We start from the raw sequence: 19557 nt of genomic DNA, 5'->3' as shown, positions 1-19557 counted from the left end.
AGTGGAGCAGGGACAGAAATGAGAAGGCGGGAGGGGAGACCGACGTGCTGTGCTAATAAGCGTTTGTTTGCCAGGGTTCATTCATTTAACCCTTGTAGCAATTCCAGGATGTCAACACAGACAAGGAAAATGAGGCACAGAGGGATTAATTCACTTGCCCAAGGTCACACAGTGGCTGAGTGACAAAGCTGGGATTTGAACCCGTGTTTTTAATTGCACAGTCTGTACTTCTTCCTGGAACTCACCCTTCCGTGTGCTTAATAAGTTCTCATGTCAGAGTTCAGATGTCACCTCCTCTGGGACTCCCTGTGCACCCGTCTGCTGGAGCCCAGCTAGAGGGGATCCGGCGTCTGTGGCATGGGGTGGGTAGGCTATAGCAGAAAAGCTTGTCGGAGCTGGAAGAGTCTGTGGACATCTGAACACTGGAAAGAGAGGATGGGGACATCCCAGAGAGAAGGGAGCCACAAAAGGGGGACCCCTCAAATCCTTGGCTGACCCCAAATTGTGTGTGCTTCGAGTAAGACCCCAAGGATTCTGGGGTGAGAACAGCAGATGGAAAACAGCTAAACAGACATCCCAGTGGCTTAATATTACAGGGTGACAGCTTTAAATCTGGGTCCCTCGAGGTTAGAAGGGCTTGGTAAACACTTTGGGTTTTCCTTTGAAACCCCAGAAGGGCCATGCCTCAGGAATAAAGTTGACATCCCAGGACAAAATGGAAATAGCCCTTGCTCTAGGAAGGCATACGACTCCCAGGTAATCAACAAATCATGTGCCTACTGGACTAAAAACCAACTTTCTTTAGAGGCAGGCAGAACCTCTGACCTTGCACTGTACGACCACAAGTGCAATATGCAAGAGAAAATACTAGATGGGCGCCTGGCTCAGTCGCTAGAGCATACAACTCTTTATTTATTTTTTTAAAGATTTTATTTATTTATTTGACAGAGATCACAAGTAGATGGAAAGGCAGGCAGAGAGAGAGAGAGGAGGAAGCAGGCTCCCCGCTGAGCAGAGGGCCCAATGCGGGGCTCGATCCCAGGACCCCGAGATCACGACCTGAGCCAAAGGCAGCGGCTTAACCCACTGAGCCACCCACGCGCCCGCATACAACTCTTGAACTTGGGGTTGTGTTTAAACTTAAAAATAAAATCTTGGGTTACCTGGGTGGCTCAGTGGGTTAAAGCCTCTGCCTTCAGCTCAGGTCATGATCCCAGAGTCCTAGGATTGAGCCCCACATTGGGCTCTATGCTCAGCGGGAAGCCTGCTTTCCTTCCTCTCTCTCTGCCTGCCTCTCTGCCTACTTGTGATTTCTGTCAAATAAATAAATAAAAATCTTTTAAAAAAAAAATCTTAAAAAAATACTAGATGTAGGAAAATTAAAGGCAGGATGAAGGTATTTTCAGACAAATACAAGGCAATTAAACTTATATCCAACACTCTACTACAAGAAATCTGTACTATAGAAATGATTCCAGCTGAAGGGAAGTGATTCTGGGTAAAAACAAAAAAACAGAAAGGTATGAAGATGGGAGTGGGTAGAAAAGGATTACCGACTGTTTAAACAGTCCTCTTTCCAGGCCTTTATTTATTTTTTAAAGATTTATTTATTTATTTATTTGACAGAGATCACAAGTAGGCAGAGAGGCAGGCAGAAAGAGAGAGAAAGGGAAGCAGGCCTCCCTGCTTTGCAGAGAGCCCGATGTGGGACTCGATCCCAGGACCCCGAGATCACGACCTGAGCTGAAGGCAGCGGCCTAACCCACTGAGCCACCCAGGTGCCCCTTTCCAGGCCTTTAAAACATGCCAACGTGACCACAAGAGCTTTCTAGGTGGCAGAGGGAGTATTTGATGACCTTACACAGAATTTTTTACATTGATATAAGGTGGACTGTAAGGCAGTGCGGAAGCATATTATAATCTCTAGAGTAACCACTAAGATAACAATACAAATATTTAACTAAAAAGTGAACGAAGAAATGTTTTTATTAATCCAAAGCAAGACAAGTTACGACAACTAAAGGAATATGGAAGAGATGAGACAAACAGAAAACAGATGGCAAGAGGATAGACCTAAACCCAACTCTATCAATAGTTAAACGGATCAGAGGGGTGCCTGGGTGGCTGAGTGGGTTAAAGCCTCTGCCTTCGGCTCAGGTCGTGATCCCGGGGTCCTGGGATCGAGTCCCACGTTGGGCTCTCTGCTCTGCGGGGAGCCTGCTTCCTCCTCTCTCTCTCTGCCTACTTGTGATCTCTGTCTGTCAAATAAATAAATAAAATCTTAAAAAAAAAAAACGGATCAGATACTGACCGAAAGATCATGATTGTCACGCTGGGTGAAAATAATGAAGTTCACCCATGTACTTGTTAGCAGAGACACAAACATAAGAACAGAGAATGAAAAGGATAGAAAGAGATACACCATCCCTAAGCTAACCAAGATAATGGGAATGTATGTAGCCACTCCCAGACCTGGACAAACACACAATCACAGCTGAAGACTGGAACACACCTCTCAGAAGCAGGAAAAAAGTCAGCAGGGATACAGAAGATTTACCCAAAATACTTAATCAGCTTGGCCTTGTTAGGTCCAACAAAAGCCAACTAGAATTCTTTTCAGCTCTACGTGGAACACTTACCAACAGAGACAAATCTGTGGGCCATAAATCAAGTCACAACATAACCTAAAGAACCAAATCACTGAGTTTATGTTCTCTGACCATGGTCAGATTAAACCACAACTCAGTAAGAGATAAATACCAAATTCTCAAAACACCTCTAAGTGATCTGTGCACAAAGGAAAAAAACACTACAACAGAAATGAGAAAATACTCTGAACTGAGTGAAAATGAGGTTAAAATTCAGTGAGCTGAGTGCCCATCAAGAGCTAGGAGAACTGCATTTTAAACTCAAAGAAAGGAAAGGAGAGAATAGGAGAGCAGAAATCAATGAGACAGAAAACACAAAATTCAACAAAGCCAAGAGTTCTTTGAAATGGCAACACCATTGACAAACCAGTAACAAGACATGAGGAAAAGAGAGGAGACAAACTCCTGATAAGCAGGAATGAAAAGGGGGAATGAAAAGGGTGATATCACCATGGATCTCTAAGAGGACTACTATGAACACTTTATGCTAATAAATCTGACAGAGGAAATGAATAAAATCCTTGAAAAACACAACTTACCAAAACGGATACAAGAAACAAAACTTGAGTAGCTCTGTAGCCATTAAGTAAACTGAATCTGTAATTAAAAATATTGTCACAAAATTATAGACCCAGATGACTTCACTGGTGAACATCTGAGAAAGATATACCAATCTTACACACACTCAGCAAATAGAAGGAATGTTCCCCAACTCATTTTTCTGACACCAAAACCTAAGAAAATGACAAATCTCTCTCATGAACACAGATGCAAACATACTAAACAAAATATTAACAAATTGGGGCACCTAGGTGGCTCAGTGGGTTAAGCCTCTGCCTTCGGCTCAGGTCATGGTCTCAGGGTCCTGGGATCAAGCCCCACATCAGGCTCTCTGCTCAGCAGGGAGCCTGCTTCCTCCTCTCTCTGCCTGCCTCTCTGCCTACTTGTGATCTCTGTCAAATAAATAAAATCTTTAAAAAATTGAATTGATATAAAAAGGATAGTAAGTCATAAGCAAGTAGAATTCTAATCAGAGATACAAGATTGATTATTAAAAAAAAAAGAAAGCACTAGGGCACTGGGCTGGCTCAGTCAGTTACGTGCCTGCCTTCGGCTCAGGTCATAATCCCAGGGTCCTAGGATTGAGCCCAAATTGGGCTCTCTGCTCAGCGGGGAGTCTGCTTCTCCCTCTGCCCCTCACCCTGCTTATGCTGTCAAATAAATAAAATCTTTATTTTTTAAAAGATTTTATTTATTCATTTGTCAGAGAGAGGGAGAGAATGCATGCAGAGGCAGGGGGAGTGGCAGGCAGAGGGAGAGGGAGAGGAAGAAGCAGGCTCCCCACTGAGCAAGGACCTGGACGTGGGACTCGATCCCAGGACACCAGGATCATGACCTGAGCCGAAGGCAGCCGCTTAACTGACTGAGCCACCCAGGCACCCCAAATAATTAAAATCTTGATAAAAACCCCAACACTAATTGTGATTCACTAGAGTAACAGAAAAAACATGATCATCTCAATAGAAGCTGAAAAAGCATAATGCAAAATTTAATGCCCACTCATGATAAAAACACTCAGCAAACCAGGAATAGAAGGCATTTCCTCAATCTGATAAAAGACGTATGTCCAAGACCCTACGGCTACCGTTCTGTCTGATGACGGATACTGAGTGCCATTTGTCCCTGCTCAGGTTTCCATTGAGGCAAGGGTGTGCGCTCTTACGGCTGCAATCCCACATTGTACCAGAGGGTCTACCCAGTGCAGTAAATTAATAAAAGGAATAAAGAACAGAAAAATTAGAAGAAATGGTCCTTATTTGTAGATGACATGATTATAGATGTAAAAAGTCCTAGCTGATCTTGAAGTTTAGAATTGAGTTTGACAATCTCAAGATACAAAGTTCAATGTATGAAAAACCTATCATACTGCCATATATTTGCAGGGAATTTAAAACCCGTTTCTCCAAAACGTAAGGTGACTAAAAAGATGTTAAGTCCTAACCCCCAGAATCTGTGAATATGACCTTACTTGGATATAGGTCTTTGCAGATGTCCTATGAGATGATGATGTGCTTGGATGAGGGTGGGCCCCAAACCCAGTGACTCGCGTCCTTACAAGAAGAGGAGAGATAGAGGTGCTGGCTCAGCTGGTGGGGCACGCAGCTAGCTCTTGATCTCGGGGTTGTGAGTTCAAGCCCCATGTTGGGTGTGATTACTTAAAATCTTAAAAAAAAAAAAAAAGACACAAACACAGAGATATAGGGAGGAGACCATATGAAAACGGAGAGAGACTTGGAGGGACATCTCTACAAGCCAAGGATTGCCAGGAGAAGCCAGGAGGGGGGCATGGAACTGATGGTTCTTTACAACCTCTAAAAGGAACCAATCCTGTGGATACCTGTGTTTTGCAGTATATATCCCCCCAGGGATTTTGGGTTATATCCTCCAGGACTTTTGAGAATAAACTTTTTTCTTCAAGATTTGTTTAATTGACAGAGACAGAACACAAGAGAGGGTACTGGGAGAGGGAGAAGCAGGCTGCCCGAGGAGCAGGGAGCCTGATGCCGAGCTGAAAGCAGACGGTTAATGACAGAGCCACCCAGGCGCCCCAAGAACAAATTTCTATTGTTAGAAGCCACCCAGTTTATAGCACTTTGTTATGGGAGCCCCAGGAAACTAAAGCATAACCCCATTTATGATGTCAAAAACCTAAAATGCTTAGAAAAAATTCATCAGAAGCATGCAAAATCTCTACAATAAAGGCTACACAATACTGTTGAAATTCAGAGAACACATAAATGAAGAGAAATCACGTCTGCAGACTAGGAACTCTGTTCTATCAAGATGTTGCTTCGTCCCAAACTGGCCTACAGACCCAGCACAGCCTCGTCCATAATCCCAGCAAGCTTGTGACAAGCTCATTTTAAATTCTGTATGTTGTATGTGTGATACAGATGTATATGATACATATGGTATCGTATGTATATCATATATTAAGTATTGAGCATTCCAACATACACACGGATCACAATATGGTGATCTCATCATATGTACCACATATGTATGATGTCATATATGTATCATATATGTATATCACATGATATACCACATGTAGATATATGTATGATATCCTATATGTATGATACATATGATGAGATCACCATATCATCATGATCCGTGTGTATGTTGGAATGCTCAATACTGTCCTTCCTACAGGCTACCATTTTCCATTCTCTTTTCTTCTCAGTGCTTCTTTCTGGTAGTTTCTCTTCCTGTGCCATCAGGTTCATGGGTGTTTTCTAAGGGGTTTTGGATCTGCTGTTAATTCTATCCAGGGTATTTTTTCATTTCAGATGTTGTATTTTTTCTTTAGAACTTCATTTAGGTCTTTTTTGGATTTTTCATTTCTTCATCTTGTTCGTGATTTCTTTTACATCTGGAGTGTATTTTTAAGATGTTTTACAATATCCATTTTACGGTCCCCGTCTGCAGATTCAGCAACTGTCATTTTGTGGTCTGCTTAGTATTTCTCTTGATTATGGTTTCTATTTTCTTTCCTTTTGGCACGGTCTGGTAATTTCTACCTGGATTCCACCATTGTGAATTTCGTAGAGTGTGGGCTGGTTTTGTGCTCCTTAAAGAATGTCGGACTTTGTTCCAGCAGGCAGTTAAGCTACTCAGGATCAGTTTGATCCTTTTGGGGCTTGCTTTTGATTTTGCTTAAGGGCTGATTTCACCCCACTGCTGAGGTCACAGCTTTCTGAGGCCTCTACCCTGAGGTCTGCACTGTGTGTTACATGGTTTTCTGCCGTGGCTGGTAGAAACACTATTCCAGCCGTTCTGTTTTCTGGTGATTTCCCCTTGGGTTCCCGGGAGTTTATGCCACACCTGCAGCATCGGCAGACTGTAGGCGCCTGGCCTCCCCAAATACCAGCCTGTGCTGGCTCTACTCATCAGGTCTGCAGGGCTCTGCCCCCACCCCCAGTGCTGGGCCTGGAAACTGCCTCGAGGCTGGAAGCTGGGGCACCAAGAGACTTACCTTGTTTCCTCCCCTTCGCGCAGAAAACACTGCCATGTGCAGCGTCTCTTCCAATACCCAATACACTGTGTACACAGCTTCCTCGGGTTCACAGTTGTGTGTGGTGGTCTCCGTGGCTGTCATCCTCCTTCCCGAGTGCCACTTGCACACGTTTAGGACTCTTTCTCGTAACCGTATGGTCTCCTCCGGGAAAGCCAGCCAGAGGGCTCCTGGGCACAGCGGGCTCCCGGCTCGTTTCAAGCATCGGTTCGTAACAGTTTGGAAGCCATGGAAGTTGTCCCTGTGCTGGGCCTCCCACCCCTCAGGGCTTACGTTTACATCTTAATAGCGGATCCAGGACAATGGTCGCCTGTCACTGAAGGACCAGGACTCAAGTTACTTCAGTTCCATCACTCTGTGGGTGACTGAGTGCTTTTACTGGTGTTTAAAACCAAGAAACAGCGGGACCTGTGAGGTAAGTTTTTCCTTTTCCTTTAATATTAATTAAATTAAGAAGCGTTCATCCTTTCTGGTACCATAATACTCCTTTTGATATTATTTTGATTTAATGGCATGAGTATGTAAACAAAGTTCAATAAAAGGGCATTTTCCTGGCCATTGTTATTTTATTTCATCTCATGATTACCGTTGCCGTGTAAAGGAGGTGCTAGTCCAGCGTGGTCTATGCGAGGCTCCCCCAGGGATCGACTCCCAGGTCTAGGCCCTGTGAAGACAGGAGCACTGGAGCTGGATGTCCCGCAGATGCACCTTGGACCTTGGCTTCCCCATCTGTAAATGCAGTGTCTGGGCATGAGGACCCATGATGACAAGCCTCCAGGTCTGGGCCTGCCTCTGGGGACATGGGAGGGGCTGAACCTGGGAAGCCCTGCCAGCCTCGGCCCTCCATCTCCCCCACCCCTGGACTCTCCTGGGCCTCCCAGGCCCCAGATCCATCCTCTGAAAACTGGGATGGTAAAGTGACGCCCCTCCCCCACCCCCCCATTGGGGAAAGAGCCAAAGGAACCAGCAGGAGCAGAAGTGTACAGACCTAGAACAAGCCATAGGTGGCTCACCTGTGTGCGAGGGGAGCAAGGGTGTGGAAGGTGGCAGGTGGGGCCTCAGGAGTGGGCACCCAGGGGTTCCCCTCACCACTCATGGCCCTGACAAGGTCCTGCTCATGTCACAGGGGAGACCCTGCAGTTCCTCAGCAGCCAACATGTCCCCCAGATGGAAGTGGAGGCCCAGAGGTGGGACTATCCATGGGGAGAAGAGGCTGGGGCAGGGACAAGTTCTTGAAGGGCCTGGGTGGGCAGCTTCCCCAGAGAGCAGGCTCCCCCCACCCCCAGACCCTTCCCAGTTTTTGCTGCTCTGGCCCAGCCAGCCCTGGCTCTCCCTTGCCCTCACCGGGAGCCATGGAGGCCCAGGCCTGGGCTTGGGACTCCTGGAGGCATCAGGGCCTTTTGAGGACACGGCTCCTGCTGTGGTCACTGCCCAGCCCATTCCTCGCTTTTCAGGCTCATTCCACGAGCAAAGGGATATGCTTGTTCTTCCCACCTAGTTAGAAAAAAGCAAAACAAACCAGCCAGCCTCTTGCCTATCTCCTATGCCCAGGACCTGTCATTCCCACCCTTGTTTTCCTGCAAACCAGCTCCCACTGGGTTGTGGTCGAAGTCCCCAAAGTATAGGAGCCCTGGGGTCAGACCTTGGACCTCACCTTGACCACAGCAGCCCTGTGGTGGCCGGTCTTTCCCCGTCTGTGTCCTCCAGGCCGCCCTCCTCCTCCCACCCTAGTCACTGCTTCTGGCACCTGGACCCCTGACCTGTCTGCACTTGTTCTGCAGTGGCCTTCCGTCCGTGAACGGCAATCCCAACGCCGGACGTCTCACCTGGGGGGTCAGATGGGCACGTCAGACTTGACCCCTGCCCCAGGGCAAGCAGCCCCGTGCAGCCCGGGGCTCAGACCAAAGCCTTGGAGTCCCTCTTGCCCCCCTCTATCCTACCTGCATATCGTCTGTCCAGAAATGCTGCAGACAAAACCGGCAGAGTATTTCCAGAGGCCATTTCCTCTCTTCCTGTCTCCACACGGACGCAGGGCCCTCATCGCTCCCCCTTCACTTGGGGACATGCCACATCCCTGCAGCTGCACACAAGCAGGTTTCCCAAGAGGCAGGGCTTGGCTGGGCCCTGGGAAGTGGGTGGGAGCGGCTCCTGCAGAGACTCCTGCAAGCTCCCTGCCTGCAGAGACCGCAGAGGAACCAGGCAGCCATCCCCCCTTTGCCCTCCATACCACCCGTCATTCCTCATTCACACCCAGTTGAACGCCCGTGACTTTTCAGTCTCGTTAGAGATCACGCCGCCCCCCTCCCCCGGAGCTGGATGGGCACCTGCCCGTAAGGCTCTATGTGGTCCCGGCCTGGTGACCCTTGGGCCCCCCGGCTCTGCCTCCCCAGCCCCGTAGGTTAGGGTGCGGTGACCCCATGCCACTACTGCTGGGTGTCAGTACTGCTCTCACCAAACTCTCTGGGCACCAGGCTGGCCTCTGCCCTGGGTCCTGGTGCTGCCTGGCACGCGGAAGGCCCCGGAGGGTACAGAGGCATGAAGGATACTGGGCAGGAGCCAGGACCCCTAAACTGCTGCCATGGGTGACCCGGGAGATGCTCCAGGGTTGGTGGGCCAGCTTCCCCTTGGGGGGCACTGCCCCCCTCTCCCCCCGCACCCTGCCCCCCATGCACCACACTCCCCACCGCCCCCAGCAGAAAAGCAGCCAGACGAGGTCTTCTGCTGTACTAATGTATTCCATCTTTCAAAAAGAAAGACATGATTTTAATATTACTTAACAATATGTTAAAAAAGTAGCCAGGCAGGCCTCCGTGTTAATACAGTCGTACACTCTCTAACAGACTTGATGGTGTGAGTACTGGGTGGGGTTTTGTTTTTGAACTTTCTCATTCTGCAAGGGATCTTACACAAGCTGGCTACAAGTCAGGGGGGTCAGACACAAACAGCGCAACGTGTACACTCTTAAACAGTAGATTGTGGAGGAGAACGGAAGAGCGCCTGCCCGCCCAGCCCACTTCGGGTGGGACGCAGGGCACACGAGAGCTGAGTGACGGCAGTGCCCTGGCAGGGACAGATGACAGGACAGGGCGAGATGCAGAGGCAACGAGCCACGTGGATGATGAAACGCGTCTCTGGCCACGGCCCCGGCTCCTGGGCCGCGCGGTGGGAAGCCGGCGGGAGCTACTGTTGCAATCCGACGGCCGGCGCTGTGCTCACGCCTCACTCACAGATACACGCACACGAGCCACTGACACAGGCCGAGCGGCGAGTTCTCGGTCTGGGGGCATCAGGTGCGGTGGCCCACCCGGCACAGCCCTGGGCAAGCACAGCAGCTCCGGAGCCTGGCCCACCTTCCGCGTGTCCCTCTCCAGGCGGTCCTCATTCAGTGGGCAGCAAAAGTAGCTTTTTTCAAGCTAAAATTGGACCAGTTGATGGATAGTCTTTGTCGGGTCTGTCTAGCGGAATCCAAACAGAATCTGTGAAGAAAAAGAGCCAAACGGTCACAGAAGGAAACAGCCCACAGCTGAGCTGTGTCAGCAAAGTCCAGTGTCCTCCCAGGATGGGAGGGTGGGGGAAGGGCGCTCAGCATGCCAGACCCGCTGTCAAGGACCCCTCCACATCTGGCCACCCTTCAGAGTGGGGAAAGGCCCTCAGGAGGACGGGGATCCCCTTCTTCAGGGCACAGGTGAGTGCCCTCAATGTCCTCTGTCCTTCTTTTTGAACTTGTCCTCCAGGGAAGCTGCCCAAAGGAGGTTTCTGATGAGCCCATCTGAAAATGTACCAATGGCCACCACCCTGCCCTTCTCCACGTGTTAAGCCATGGAGATCCCAGCGGCCCTCGCTGATCCACGAATGCACACCCGAGTGCGAAAGGACACAGGACTTCACACGGTGAGACTTGGTCACAGCACTGCCACCAACCCCCCCACTCCCTGCACTCAGGGTGGCAGCAGAGGCAGGCCTGCTGCCCTGGGGCCCAGCTCTGGGTCACCCCTGCACACCCAACAGCATCTGAAAAACACCACGTTCTGCCACCTGCTTCCCAGGCAATAATGGCTGATTCTCTATTAAATGAGGAACACTTCCTTTCAAAAACCTTAACTATGCAGTTTCTGAAGTTCTCACCTGTCCAGCTCTCATCTGAGTAGCAGAAACGAATTAAACCTGAAAATGGTTACTGTGGTCACACAGCGTAGCCCAAGTGTGTTGATTTACATCACTCAACCACAACTCCTTGTGCTGCCTGCTAGGCAGTCTGTGTCCAGGTGGATAGAGCCGTGTGTCCGTCCCTGCCCTGCCCCCGAGCAGTGTGCCACCTCCCAGAATTCAACTTCTCTTTCTCTGGCCACAGCTGGTCGAACTCCGAGTCCTAGTGGCGTCACTTTTACAACGTTCGTTGTTCACCTTTACAACCTTACAACCAACCTGCCTGGACCATGTCCCCCTGCTCTGGCGGGCACTCCCAGTGGTCCCCATGAGGCTACATGCATCCCGCCTCTCCACGCGTGGTGACAAGAACGTCCATGGGTGTCTCTGAGCCAGCTGGAGCCAGGCCCCCAGGCCCCCAGCTCTGCCTACCCCCCAACACCCGAGGATCTGACACTTCCTGCCCATCGGGCCTCCATGTGGTCTGCCAGGGACCGTGTTACACATCCAGAACATGTGTACCCAGGTGACTGGGACCACAAAAGCCTCGATCAGCACACCCCTAACCCAGGTCAGGAAGCCCAAACCTGCCCACCCCATGGCACCATGCCGTCCTCTCCCAGGATGCAGCCCGCACCCTGGTGTCTGTGACAATTGCCCACAACCTCGCAGCCCCTCACCCATGGTCTGTGTGCGCTGATTTCTGCACTTACAGGAACAGAGTCATCCTGTATCTTTTTCTTCCTGCTTCTGTGCATTTCCCCCAGGAGGCCGCCGTGTGCCCGTTTCCAAGGTTGTAAGAGCTTCCCCCACAGAATAGACAGACAACCGCGGGGCTCCGTGAAATGGACAGCTTCGACTTGACCCGATTCTGCCAAACTTCTCCATGGTCGTTGGAGCCACTCTGTGCCCCCGAGGAGTGGGGGAGCCACTGCCCCTGCGTGCCCAGCCCGTCAGGCGGGAGGTCTCTCCATAAGTCCCTGGTCATGGGTTTCTGTGACAGCCCATCTGTCCACGCATCGGTCTTTTCCTGTTCTGTCATGTGTATCTGTTCTGGTACTAACCCTCCGTGAGGTGCTGCACATACCATCTCCTCACTTTCTTTATAGAACTGTTGATTTTAATGTCATTTAACTTATCAATCTTTTTTATTTTATGGTTGGCGTTTTTAAGAAATCTGTTCCTACTCAGAGGTCAAACAGATACTCACCTATATCCCAAATAAAAAGGTTTGCTTGTGACGTTTAGAGTCTTCCCACCTAGAGCTGACCTTTGAGTAGGATGACGTGAGGATCCAACTGAAAAGTTTTTCTTACATAAACTTTCACAGCTGCATTTATGAACACACCTTCATTTCTGCTGCCGATCTTTTGTCATAAACCAAAGCTCAGCATTGTGTAGTCTGTTTCTGTGAATTTCTAAGTCTTTGCAATGGACAAGAAAAGCAGCTCTGTTCTTCCTATACTTCTAGAAGGATCAGATCAAACCTAAGTTTGTTTGTTCTTTTGTTTTAAATATATATATATATTTCAAAGATTTTATTTGATGAGAGAGAGCTCACAAGTAGGCAGAGAGGCAGGCAGAGAGAGAGAGGGAAGCAGGCTCCCTGCTGAGCAGAGAGCCCAAAGTGGGGCTGGATCCCAGGACCCATGACCTGAGCAGAAGGCAGATGCTTAACCCACTGAGACACCCAGGTGCCCAGTTCGTTCGTTTTTTTGTGTGAACATCACACACATGCAGGAGAGAAACCAGACATGCACGCTGAAAGAAACTGAGAAGGCAAACACTGGAGCACTAGCAGCAAGCCTGGGACACTGCCTCCGGGCAGTCCCCACCCCAAAACCCAAAAGTAATCACCATTCTGGCTTTTTAGGATCATTTCCTTGCTTTTCTTTATAGTCTTAACACCTATGTATGGTATAGTATCCCTGAAAATACACGTCACTGAGGTATAATTTATGTACAATAAACTGCAGTTACTACAGAGCTCATAGTGCGGATAAATAAATCAATCCGAGTAACTATCCCTCCAATCAAGACACAGAAAACTTCCAGGAAGTCCCTTTGCTGTAATCTCCTCGCTGCCCCAGCCCTAGGTGAACAGTGATCTGCCGTCACTGGGATGAATTTGCATTTCCTGGCATCTCAGGTACATGCAACTTCGCAGTATGTACCTGCTGTCTGCCTTCTTGGCCCGAGCACCTGCCTCTGGGCTCCATCTCCACGTGTCATCGGGAGTAAGCTTTTCCCCGGTGAGTGGCGTCCACCGGACAGACAGAGCACAGTTTCTCTGCTCATCTGCTGTGCAGACCTGGGCTGTCCCCAGTTTTTGGCTATTACAAATGAAACTTCTGGAAACATTCATGTACAAATCTTTGTGTGGATACATGCTCTGGCTTCTCTTGGGCAGAGAGTCAGGAGTGGAGCTGCTGGACTGAATGGTGTACATTAAAAAGTGTACTTCAGTGGAAAGAGCCTGGATGTCCACAACAGACAAATGGATAAAGAAGATCTGGTTCATCTATACAATGGAATATTACTCAGCCAACAGAAAGGATGAAATCTTACCATTTACATCGACATGGATGGAACTGGAGGGTATTATGCTGAGTGAAATAAGTCAGGGAAAGACAATTATCATATTATCTCCCTCATATGTGGAACTGAAGAAACAAAACAGAGGATCAAAGGGGGAGAGAAGGAAAAATAAGAGGAAATCAGAAAGACAAATCATAAGAGACTCTGAACTCTAGGAAACAGACTGAGGGCTGCTGGAGGGGAAGGAGTGGGTGGAGGGGGATGGTGTCCTTACGGGCAGCAAGGAGGGCGCGTGATGTAAGGAGTACTGGGTGTGATATGTAACTGATGCATCACTGACCTCCACCTCTGAGACTAATAATATGTTAATAATGTCATATTATTATATATTATATAATAATACATACTATATAATACAATATATAATATACACTATAATACTAACTAAGCTATACTATATAATACTAATAATATGCTAGTAAGGCTAGTATGTTAATAACTGATTTTAAATACAACAATTTAAAAAAATGTAAAAACTGGTTGTGTCTAAAAACATTTGGTTGTGTCTAAACTGAGCTTTCTATAAACAGGGTATCATGTATATTCGCGTGCTGTGCCTCTGTCCACTCCCGAGTTTGTAGGATCCACACTGCAGACTGTTCTAGCCCGTTCCTCTCCGCGGCTGAGCAGCATTCCATGTGTGACTGTATCACATGTCCACCCTACACGAATGTGTTTTAAAAACACTCAATTTTACAAAATCCTTCTTGGGCTTTAAAATCTACAGATAAATTTTGGGAAGTGAAATAGCTTAACAATATTCACTTTTCCTATAAACGAATACAGGATCTATCCCAGGTCTTCCAAATTCTTCCCTCATGCTTCATCTCTTTCTACGCACAGGTCGTGGGCAACTTCTATTAGATTTATTCATGGAAACTGCATGGATTCTGGAGCTGTTACAAATACCGTCTTTATTTAAAATACATCTTCAAATTATGGATGGTATGGAGAAACGTAACTTCTGTACACTGATCCTATAGCCCGTCCCTTTACTAAACTCTTTCTCTTGCTAATTTTTTGTAATTCTCTTTGTAGTCAGTTAGATCAACTGTTAAGTAAAATGGAATTTTATCTCCTGCTTTCCATTCTTTAAGCCTTTTCATTTCTTTTCTTCTCTTATTATGCTGCCTAGGAACCATGATTTAAGGCTGAACAGAGATGGAAACAGAGAGCATCTCTGTTTTGCACATGCTTCCATGCTTCCCACTTGAGAAAATGTTTCATGTAGCTTTTCTTTTCTCTCTTTTGGTAAATCTCCTTTTCAGGTTAAGGATATTTCCTTCTACTACTAGTTTACCTTTTTCTTTTTTTCTTAAATTAATGGAATGCTAATATTTTATCAGATGTTTTTTCTGAACCTATGGAAATGATCATATGGTTCTTCTTTAATTATCAATTTAGCAAATAGCATTTGTGGATTTCCTAATAGTAAATATTCCTTGCATTCATTCCTAGGGTACACCAGTTTGGTCAAATATTACTTTTAAAAATACTGTTGGATTTGGAATGTGAAATTTTTTCACATCCAATTAATACTCATGACCAAAACAGATCTGTGATTTTTCATGTTTTCTGTATTGCTTTTAGCAGATTTTGGTATCAAAATCTTCCTTCTCTCATAAAATGAAGTGGGGAGTCTTGTGTTGTCTCCTCCTTTCAATTTTCTGGTAGAATCAGTATAAGGCTGGATCATCTCCATCTCTCTTTTTAAAAGATTTTATTTGACAGAAAGAGAGACAACAAAGGAGGGAACCCAAGCAGGGGGAGGGGGAGAGGGAGAAGCAAGCTCCCCACTGAGCAGGGAGCCTGATGTGGGGCTTGATCCTAGGACCCTGGGATCATGACCCAAGCCGAAGGCAGAGGCTTAACCGACTGAGCCACCCAGGCGCCCCGGATCATCTCTTTAAAGTTCTGGGAGAATTCTCTGCACAACTGTCAGAATGCACTGGGGTTATCTGTAACTACTACTCTGATTTCTTTGATGGTTACTGGATCATTCAGGCTATTTTGTTACTGCGTTGATTTGTATTTAAGTTTTAAAATTGTGAAGTTGTTCCCAGTGTTCTCGTATAGCTGAATCACTACAGCACCTGGAGCTATGTCTTCCCTTTCACTTATATAGTCACAGAATTAAAAAAACTCTTCTCATTATGGAAGATGTCAGACACACACAAAAGCAGAGTGTGGTGACATTGGTGCAGCCATGGTCCAACTTTGATAATTATCAACATCCTGGTTCTTTTTCATCTAATTACTGTATTGTGTCGTTTCTCCCTATTTTATCTTGATCAGTCTCTCAAAGGTTAATTATCTAGTTAATATTTTCAAAGAGTCAAAGTCTGGCTTTGTTGATCTCCTCTGTATTTGTTTTCTGTTTCACGATTTATGTATTATCCTCTTTTATGCTCTTTGGGCTTATTTGGTTGTTCTTTCCCTAATTTCTCAAACAAAATCCTTAACTCATTAATTTTCAGGTTTTTAAAAACTCACTCGGCAGCCTTAAGGCTTCACTGAAGGAGTGCTCAACAGCAAACTGTCCACAGCCCACAGTTTTCATAGTCAGTGTTTTCCTTCTCTTTTAGTTCCAGGTATTTTTAAATGTCTACAGTGGTTTCTTATTGAACCCATGAGTTAAACATATATACTTTCAGATATCCAAATACTTAGGGACTTAAAAATTTACTTTGGTAAACTGCTGACTTAAATGTGATGTGGTCAGGGCATACAATTACACATATTCACTCCCTTAAACTTCTGACCCTTGCTTTCTGTGGCCCAGTACCTACTCCACTTCTTTGAGTGTTCCCCGTGTGCCCAGAACACAGATGCCCTGTTTCCTGGATGCACTCTCCTCCGTACTCATCTTCCACATCCATGGGGACGATGTCCAAAAGGGACGGTGGATCGGATTCTCTATGCAGCCCAAACTAGTTCCTATTTGTATTCTGAGGCTATTTCATTAAGTACCTAGTTTAAAATTTCTATGTCTTCCTCACACATTGAATCTTTTAGCACTATACAGCAACCTTTATCAGTCCCTTTTATTAATCCATATTTTCTTTGATAATAACATAATTATACAACAGCTTCCTTTTCCTCTTTACTTCTACCTTTCTATTCACTGTGTTTTAGGTATGTTCTTATAAATGGTATGTGTGTGCACATGCGCATGTGTGTGTGTGTGTGTGTGTGTGTGTGTGTGTGTGTGAGTGTTTAAAATCGTCAACACAATCTGAGAAACTTTTTTATTGTCTATCACGGTTGCTGATAAAACTGAACTTGTGTCTCCCGTGTTCTTAAACTTTATTTACTATATTTATTTATGTTTACTTTTTTGAGTTTTGATTTTTTTCCTTCTACAGATTAGCAATTTACACATCCTATTTCTATTCTTTTAATGCTTACTTGTAAAAGTGCATCACCCATTTAGCTTCAAGTCTGAATATTAAATACTTAACTGTTATAATACCTCAACAAAAAAGGACTTTTTTTTTTTTTTAAATTTAGCTCACATACTATTGCTGTTCAGTACTGTGGTTCTTTCAGACATGTCAATTAGACATTACTACTCTGTGGTTACAAAGAAAATGTTTTATTTAACAACATTTATCAGGCGGTTTCTCCCTCCTTCCTGCAAATCACACTGTCTTTCTGAGATGAGTATCTTCTTCTCTTGATATATATATATATTTTTTTAAACACAGATCTCTTTGGAGCAAGTTCCTACAATTTTTCTTTACTATGGACAAGAATAAGTTTGTGGGATACATAGTTACAGACTGAGAACTTTTCTCTCAAAGCTGTAAATCTCACTCCATGGTCTTCTGGTTTCACATCTGCTATGTTGAGGAATGGATTTTCATTTGTTTATCCCACTGGTGTATGTTGTACAGCTTTTGCATTTGTAGATCTGGATTTCTCATTAGCTCCGCACAATCCCCAGGTACTGTATCTCTTCAAATATAGCTCTCCTGTAGCCTCCATCTTCTCCTCGGGCAGCTCCAGTCAACCGTCTGTCAGACTCAGTCTCTCCTTCATGTGTCTGAGCCTCTTTCCTCTTTTCTAATGTCCTTATATGTGGGTGCATTCTGTGTTCATCTTTCAGATTGTTCTTCCAGTTCACTAATTCCCTCTTTAGCAGTGTCTACTCTGTTTATCACAAATCTATTAACATCTTGATTTTAATCATTACATTTTTCATTTCTAAATGTTTCTTTTCCCCAGGTCTTAAGTGTTTGCTAATCTTTGTTGATAAGGTCATGCATGATTTTTTTTTTTAAGATTTTATTTATTTATTTGTCAGAGAGAGTGAGCACAGGCAGACAGAGTGGCAGGCAGAGGCAGAGGGAGAAGCAGGCTCCCTGCTGAGCAGGGAGCCCGATGTGGGACTCTATCCCAGGACGCCGGGATCATGACCTGAGCCGAAGGCAGCCGCTTAACCAATTGAGCCACCCAGTAGTCCCAGGTCATGCGTGATTTTAAAGGATATGGTCTATAGGTCTAGCTTGGGAAAATATCTCTCCAAAGTTTCGCATTTATCCACGAAATGCTCCCCAGAATCCAGTTTCAGGGCAAATTGTCTTAGTAACTCAAGTGATCTGCCTACAGATTCTTTCAGACTTTGTACATACTTCTGTCACCTGAGAATGACAGTTCCATTTCTTCCTTCTGATTCTTGTCCCTTTTGTTTCTTCTTACACCTTCACAAACAGAAGTTGTAACATAGGGCATCCTTATCTCTTTTCTTTTTTAAAGATTTATTTATTTATTTGACAGACAGAGATCACAAGTAGACAGAGAGGCAGGCAGAGAAAGAGGAGGAAGCACGCTCTCCGCAGAGCAGAGAGCCGGATGCGGGGCTCGATCCCAGAACCCTGGGATCATGACCTGAGCCGAAGGCAGAGGCTTTAACCCACTGAGCCACCCAGGCGCCCCTTCTTTTTTAATCTCAAGGGACAGCTGTTAATGTTTCACTGTAACTACGGCATTTATAACTATGGCATTTATTGTATTTTATGGATACCTTTTATTATGTTAAGGATATGCCTATCTAGTCCTATGTTAAAAGTTTTTATTAAGATGAACATCCAACTTTAGCAAACACTTTACTCTGCCTGTGGAGATACACACACACACACACATTATAAAATAAATATAACTTCCAGAATCATCTAGAATTCTATAATATTTCATTTATTTTTATCTTTTATTTTTTCTAAATAGGCTCCACGCGAGGCATGAAGCCCAATGCAGGGTTTGAACTCCTGACCTTGAGACTGAGGCCTGAGCGGAGATCAGTAATCAGATGCTTAATCAACTGAGCTGCCCACACAACCCTATATATTTCAGATAGGAGTTAATGGCTTTCTGCACTGCAAACTAACTGCTTCTTTTGTGTATATATGTTTGTATTATCTGAAACAAACAGGTTAAAGAAGGAACAACTTTAAAATGAAATTTGCTTGCCATAATTCACAAAGTAGATAAAATACTATTGAACACAGTACTAATGAAATCTGCTTATCAGGAAAACTGAGCGAATCTCTGAAATGTTACCTTTCTCCTTAAAAGTGTGCCGTAACAGTGTGTTCCAATGTTAGCACATGTGGATGGCTGGGGCCGCTCGTGAGAACATAGCTGTTGGGCCCCTCCCCAGAGTGACTCTGCAGGTCTGGGCAGGGGCCTGTGTGCCCTGGTGATGCTGCTGGTCTGGAGCCACGGTCCTCAACCAGTCTTCACACACGGGGGGGGGGGGGGACCAGGTGTGAGGGTGAGTGAGGAGGCCCCTGTGTGTGCTAGCGCTGTGAGGGGATGTGTGTGACAGGTCACTCAGCTAGCTGACAGAACCTGTGTCCAGGACAGCCGGCAATGCTATGGGAGGGTCAGGAGGGTCATGTCTGGCAGCCATGAAAGCCTCATTATTTCAGACAGAAAGGCTTAACACTTACCTTTTGAAATATTCCACTTCCCTCTCTGTCTCATCCATATCCACACTATCTAGGTCGATATCTTTAGGCAGAAAGACATCATCTGTAAAAGGAAAGAAAAGAGGCAAGTCAGATTACAAAAGAACAGATCACCTGG

At 45.9% G+C, this 19557-nt stretch overlaps 2 protein-coding genes across 2 annotated transcripts in view; one reads left to right on the top strand and one right to left on the bottom strand.

The window, feature by feature from the left end:
- Nucleotides 1-11169, top strand: part of TNIP2 (TNFAIP3 interacting protein 2) — a 51444-nt gene extending 40275 nt beyond the window's left edge. The window contains exon 6 of the mRNA XM_047718670.1: nucleotides 10461-11169. Coding sequence (XP_047574626.1) covers nucleotides 10461-10499 — 39 coding nt within the window. The 3' untranslated portion in view covers nucleotides 10500-11169. The remainder of the gene's footprint in view (nucleotides 1-10460) is intronic.
- The window catches only part of FAM193A (family with sequence similarity 193 member A), a 163925-nt gene continuing 153810 nt past the window's right edge, over nucleotides 9443-19557 (bottom strand). The window contains 2 exon segments of the mRNA XM_047718668.1: nucleotides 9443-10202; nucleotides 19422-19503. Of these exon segments, the coding sequence (XP_047574624.1) occupies nucleotides 10109-10202; nucleotides 19422-19503 (176 nt within the window). The 3' untranslated portion in view covers nucleotides 9443-10108.

This window comes from Lutra lutra, chromosome 2, assembly GCF_902655055.1.
Source record: "Lutra lutra chromosome 2, mLutLut1.2, whole genome shotgun sequence".
NCBI lineage: Eukaryota > Metazoa > Chordata > Mammalia > Carnivora > Mustelidae > Lutra > Lutra lutra.
Note: the sequence above shows the minus strand (reverse complement) of the source record. Positions and strands in the feature narration are given on the sequence as shown.